This window comes from Lottia gigantea, assembly GCF_000327385.1.
Source record: "Lottia gigantea unplaced genomic scaffold LOTGIsca_544, whole genome shotgun sequence".
Lineage (NCBI taxonomy): Eukaryota > Metazoa > Mollusca > Gastropoda > Lottiidae > Lottia > Lottia gigantea.
The window spans coordinates 12,957-19,832 of NW_008709866.1; the positions used below are offsets into that span (position 1 = coordinate 12,957).

At 31.6% G+C, this 6,876-nt stretch overlaps 1 protein-coding gene across 1 annotated transcript in view; it reads left to right on the plus strand.

Moving 5' to 3' along the window:
- Positions 1 to 937: 937 nt before the first annotated feature.
- The window catches only part of LOTGIDRAFT_175915 (hypothetical protein), a gene marked incomplete at both ends in the record, with an annotated part of 13,844 nt that continues 7,905 nt past the window's right edge, over positions 938 to 6,876 (plus strand). Inside the window, 5 exons of the mRNA XM_009062990.1 lie at positions 938 to 953; positions 2,798 to 2,985; positions 4,735 to 4,807; positions 5,662 to 5,789; positions 6,166 to 6,269. Of these exons, the coding sequence (XP_009061238.1) occupies positions 938 to 953; positions 2,798 to 2,985; positions 4,735 to 4,807; positions 5,662 to 5,789; positions 6,166 to 6,269 (509 nt within the window). The remainder of the gene's footprint in view (positions 954 to 2,797; positions 2,986 to 4,734; positions 4,808 to 5,661; positions 5,790 to 6,165; positions 6,270 to 6,876) is intronic.

Below are 6,876 nucleotides of genomic sequence, written 5' to 3' on the forward strand. Positions count from 1 at the left end.
ATAATCCTAGGTCTGTATAATCCTAGGTCTATATAATCCTAGGTCTATATAATCCTAGGTCTGTATAATCCTAGGTCTATATAATCCTAGGTCTATATAATCCTAGGCCTATATAATCCTAGGTCTATATAATCCTAGGTCTATATAATCCGAGGTCTATATAATCCTAGGTCTATATAATCCTAGGTCTGTATAACCCTAGGTCTATATAATCCTAGGTCTATATAATCCTAGGCCTATATAATCCTAGGTCTGTATAATCCTAGGTCTGTATAATCCTAGGTCTGTATAATCCTAGGTCTATATAATCCTAGGTCTATATAATCCTAGGTCTGTACAATCCTAGGTCTGTATAATCCTAGGTCTATATAATCCTAGGCCTATATAATCCTAGGTCTATATAATCCTAGGTCTATATAATCCGAGGTCTATATAATCCTAGGTCTATATAATCCTAGGTCTGTATAACCCTAGGTCTATATAATCCTAGGTCTATATAATCCTAGGCCTATATAATCCTAGGTCTGTATAATCCTAGGTCTGTATAATCCTAGGTCTGTATACTCCTAGGTCTGTATAATCCTAGGTCTGTATAATCCTAGGCCTATATAATCCTAGGTCTATATAATCCTAGGTCTGTATAATCCTAGGTCTGTATAATCCTAGGTCTATATAATACTAGGTCTATATAATCCTATGTAAATATATTGATAAGACAGTGTATATTTTAATCACCTAGTATAAAACACATTCTACTGTTTACTAGATGATATAGTTTATATAAACTCTAGTAAAATATTAACCTGGTTAAAATGATAGATTATGTAACAGACTGTAAACTAGGTTATCATTGGTAGTTAGATTCAAATATTCACTATAATACCAGTATAGGTTGTTTTACAAACAGTTTACACAAATACTGGATTATATATTTAACATGGACTCTCTTAAAGGTATGCTGAATTGACAAACTTTAATACAAATAAACATCATTAACTATGTGGACTCTCTTAAAGGTATGCTGAATTGACAAACTTTAATACAAATAAACATCATTAACTATGTGGACTCTCTTAAAGGTATGCTGAATTGACAAACTTTAATACAAATAAACATCATTAACTATGTGGACTCTCTTAAAGGTATGCTGAATTGACAAACTTTAATACAAATAAACATCATTAACTATGTGGACTCTCTTGAACTATTATTGACTTATATAAGGTATAACAGCATGTTTTACACACAGTTTAAAGAAATAGTGGATACTAAATTAACTATGTGGACTCTCTTGAAGAGATGCTTAGTTGTCAAACTTAATACTAAATAATGTGGAAGTATATTGCTGTTCCCCTATCCGTCGATCGGTCAGTCTGTCGGTCCGGCTGTCCACATTCCTTGTAGACACCATAGAGACTGCAGTTTTTAAACAATATAAATAAAACTTGGTATGAATGCATATGTTGATAAGTTCTCAGTCAAGTTTGAAATTGGTAATAATCAGATGAACAATTCTGGAGTTATTGCCCTTGACTTCCTAAAAATCGGTTAAATTTGGCTTGTAGGCACGATGGAGACTACAGTTTTGATCCGATCTTGATGAAACTTAGTATGCATGTATGTATTAATGAGATCTCAGTCAAGTTTGAAATTGGTAACAATCAAATGAACGTTTCTGGAGTTATTGCCCTTGACTTCATAAAAATCTGTCAAATTTGGCATGTAGACACGATAGAGACTATAGTTTTTATCCAATCTAAATGAAACTTGGTATACATGTATATATTGATGAGATCTCAGTCAAGTTCGAAATTGGAAATAATCAGATTAACGGTTTCAGAGTTATTTCCCTTGACTTAGTTAAACGCATCAAATTTGGCTTGTAAGCATGATAAAGGCTACAGTTTTTATCTGATCTTGATGTAACTTGGTATGCATGTATTTATTGATGAGATCTCAGTCAAGTTTGAAATTGGTAATAATCGGATGAAAGGTTTTAGAGTTATTGCCACTGTGTGTTCCCCGATGAGACCTTGATGCATTGTTTTTCAGGTTTTGCCTTGACTTTAGTTTTATAGATATAGACTTCTATTTATTATTTAAACACAATGTTTCATTACACATACAGGTAGCGTTTTCACTTAATGAAACGTTGTGTTTAAATAATAAATAAAAATTGATATCCATAAAGCTGTCGTCTGTTAAATATTGATATGTTTTGTCCTATCTTGTGTCGTTGCAGATTTTGTTGAATTTAGGAGAATTATTATGTGTCAAATTTCAACTCTATAATTGAAAGGCAAAATTGATTTGAAGTCTACAACTACAACATTTTGATTTTCTACCAAATTTCTATGAAATGCGATTAAAAATTAACATGATTATCCAAAACTGTAATTTGATCTGATTGATTGATTGTTGATCAAACTTTCCCTTAATTGAGCCCTGAAACACATATTTTTTTCCTTGGAAATTCCAACTTGACAAATATGACTAAAATTTATATACATAAGCTTATATATGATAAACAAATAGGTTGATAGATTGAGTTTATATTAGGTAAATAATATTTATTATGATATATTATATTGATCTGTTTTTAATTGTTTGTGACTTTCTACCACTCAACTTATTACCCTGTTTATTGATTAGTACCAGTACAGTCAAATCTTTCACACCTTTATAATCTAGCTCAATGTAAGACTCAGAGATACTTCTCTATAATTAATGTTTTCAGAGCTTTTTAATAGTTTGTTTCTTAGTTTATATTTAGATACAAATATTTTGTTATTTTCAGGTTATACAGCAGATCAAGTGACGTTTTGTCCTAAAATAAAACGACTTCTACCTCCGAAATATACCCAGAAAGATAATAGTGTTACTATAAATAGATCCATGTTACAACCTAGTTTACAAGATAAGGATACCATCTTTTCACTGGCTAAAAATCCAAAAAACTTCGACGACATTCAGAAAAAATTACAGGTAAGATAAGAGATCATGGGTTCATTAAGTTACAGGTAAGATAAGAGTACATGGGTTCATTAAATTACAGGTAAGATAAGAGTACATGGGTTCATTAGATTACAGGTAAGATAAGAGAACATGGGCTCATTAAGTTACAGGTAAGATAAGAGAACATGGGTTCATTAAATTACAGGTAAGATAAGAGAACATGGGTTCATTAAGTTACAGGTAAGATAAGAGAACATGGGTTCATTAAATTACAGGTAAGATAAGAGAACATGGGCTCATTAAGTTACAGGTAAGACAAGAGAACATGGGTTCATTAAGTTACATGTAAGATTAGAGAACATGGGCTCATTAAGTTACAGGTAAGATAAGAGAACATGGGTTCATTAAGTTACAGGTAAGATAAGAGAACATGGGTTCATTAAATTGCAGGTAAGATAAGAGAACATGGGTTCATTAAGTTACAGGTAAGATAAGAGAACATGGGTTCATTAAATTGCAGGTAAGATAAGAGAACATGGGTTCATTAAGTTACAAGTAAGATAAGAGAACATGGGTTCATTAAGTTACAGGTAAGATAAGAGAACATGGGTTCATTAAGTTACAGGTAAGATAAGAGAACATGGGTTCATTAAATTGCAGGTAAGATAAGAGAACATGGGTTCATTAAGTTACAGGTAAGATAAAAGAACATGGGTTCATTAAGTTACAGGTAAGATAAGAGAACATGGGTTCATTAAGTTACAGGTAAGATAAGAGAACATGGGTTCATTATGTTACAGGTAAGATAAGAGAACATGGGTTCATTAAGTTACAGGTAAGATAAGAGAACATGGGTTCATTAAGTTACAGGTAAGATAAGAGAACATGGGTTCATTAAGTTACAGGTAAGATAAGAGAACATGGGTTCATTAAGTTACAGGTAAGATAAGAGAACATGGGTTCATTAAGTTACAAGTAAGATAAGAGAACATGGGTTCATTAAGTTACAGGTAAGATAAGAGAACATGGGTTCATTAAGTTACAGGTAAGATAAGAGAACATGGGTTCATTAAATTGCAGGTAAGATAAGAGAACATGGGTTCATTAAGTTACAGGTAAGATAAGAGAACATGGGTTCATTAAGTTACAGGTAAGATAAGAGAACATGGGTTCATTAAGTTACAGGTAAGATAAGAGAACATGGGTTCATTAAGTTACAGGTAAGATTACAACTCAACCAGCATAAGAAATTACGTATGAATTTTTTACATGAAAATAACACACATGAACGTAGTTCACGACCATTTTGTCAAATTTTTAAACAAACAATAATATTTCATTTGACTTATTAAGTTGAGGAAGAGATTTAAAATGGTGGTGAACTATGTTTGTTTGTGTTATTTCCATTTAAGAACAATGTGTAGTTTCGTATGGTCAAATTGCTCAAAAATTACTCATATCTTAGATCTTTGATTCAGTTGTCTGAATATACCACCTTTAAACTGATTTACATAAAGGTGAATAATTAGGTAACTGTATACCTTAGGTTTTACATGTTATTGAATTGTGAGGAACAGAAACCCAGATTGTAATTCTGGAAAGTGTTATGGACAGCTATAAATAATAATAATAATAATAATAATGCATTTATAGAGCGCCTTTATTCTAGAAAAGTTCTACTCAATGGTGATAATTGAGCTCTGTTTATCTGATGAAGATATTGAGTTGACAACACCTTGTGAAGGTTTATTATAATAGATTTGTCTCCCTTTGTTTCAGACATTTGATTTTAACGTTAATACTGAATGTGATAGAAATGGTGATTTTTTACTTCACGTAGCCTGTCGAGAAGGTAAGAAAATATGGCCACAGATTGTAACACGATAGCATTGGTCCTACCTTGATTTCTAATGTAAATTGCAGAAACATTGTATACAATAAAACTCAAAAGTAGTAATAAGTTTGAGAAAGAAATTCCTATGTAAGGGGGAGGGGGTTATACAATCAATAAAAGATCCTGAAAGGGGTAATAGAAAGAAAAAGGTTGAAAACCTCTGTTTTAGTATATTGTGATCTCTACTCCTAAATATTAGTTTGAGTTAATTTTGAAAGAAGAAGAGTTAAAGACATCACAATATATACACACTTCCATGAGCAACTGTTTACAGGACAGAGAAATACTGAGAAAAACAGTTTTATAATATACTGCACGGATGTTGATTTGGCTCTGTATGCTTGACATGACTGGCAGGGCAGCTCTAATGACCGACGGTCAATATCCTCTGTCAGACATCAAGCATAGGGTTGTGACGTTCCTTACAAAAATACGAATTTACCCAATTTCATAAGTTAACAACTGGTCAAGTCAATAAGTCAAACTGTCAGTTAATTAAGAGAAGTTAATCAATGAACCATAATATATTATACTGTTCTAGAAATATTATATACATGTACAGATAATATTATTTTTTATTGAAATTTCGAAATGGCACTTTGTGCAATTGTTTGATATTTTTGGCAATATTTCTTACATTTTATCTTATTTATTACCTGAAATATTGTTTTCTTTTATATCTGTGTATGTATTTTTAAACGTATATTTTATTATTTAGTGCCCCTGGGCTCTCAGGTGAAAGATGTGCTATATAAATACATCTTAATAATAATAATAATAATAATGATATATTCTGTGTTTATATTTTCTAGGTTTGTGTCAGCTTCCATTAATAATGGCGTTAGTAAAAATACAAATGGCTGACGTAGAATTATGTAACGGAAAAGGAATGACACCGTTAATGTTGTCAGCTATAACAGGAAATAGTGTCTTGTGTGATGTACGTACTTCTTTTATTATTAGGAAGTCATGTGGACTCTCTGATGTCGACAAACCTAAATACTCAATAAACATGATTGACTATACAGACTCTCTGAAACTGATGTTGAGTTGACAAACCTAAATACTCAGTAAACATTATTAGCTATGTGGACTCTCTGAAACTGATGTTGAGTTGACAAACCTAAATACTCAGTAAACATGATTAACTATACAGACTCTCTGAAACTGATGTTGAGTTGACAAACCTAAATACTCAGTAAACATTATTAGCTATGTGGACTCTCTGAAAGAGGTAACTATTTGACTGTCAGTGGTAGAGTTTAAACATATTTCTAGTTATATTTTGATATTTATGTCAATATATCTATTTTTAGGTATTAATGTGTTTATTTGGTGCCAGTCCAAACAAATCGAACCCTAACAATGGAAGATTTGCTCTTCATTATGCTGTTGAGGGGAATCATAGGAAAACAGTGGAGTAGGTGTATTTTATTATTATAGTTATATTTCAGTGTCTTATTAACCTATATTACCACGTCATTTTGTGGGTGTGGAAATTAGATTAGTGCTATTTAAATCTGACCAATCAGATCTGTAGAAAAGAAATAAGATCATGTAAACAAAACACAACATGGCTTTGCCGTCACCTGTTTGAAGAGATAAGAACATATTCTTTCCAAGTAAATATTCCCAAGTCAGGTTTGATTTTCTCTCGACTTCTTTACCGAAAATCTTACTCAATTCTGTACCGTAAATATTAATCAAAATATTTAATGACACGGTGCTTTCGTTCTGTTTACGTTCGCAAACATAGCGTCATAACGAGTGATTTGTTTTGATTGGCTGAGATTTCCTAGAAAGGTTTAAGGGCTAATTTTGATGTGTGAATATGTAATTAAAATAAAGAAGTATGAGGAATAGGGGTGTTATTTGAACACAAGGGAGATAATGTGACGGAGGGAATCTAATTATATCTCAGTATATTATCATCACAGTAAAACTATATCTATGCACATAAAATACTTATTTACACTTCTATACCAATATAATTCATAAATATTTCAATAATACTATGCTATTGGACT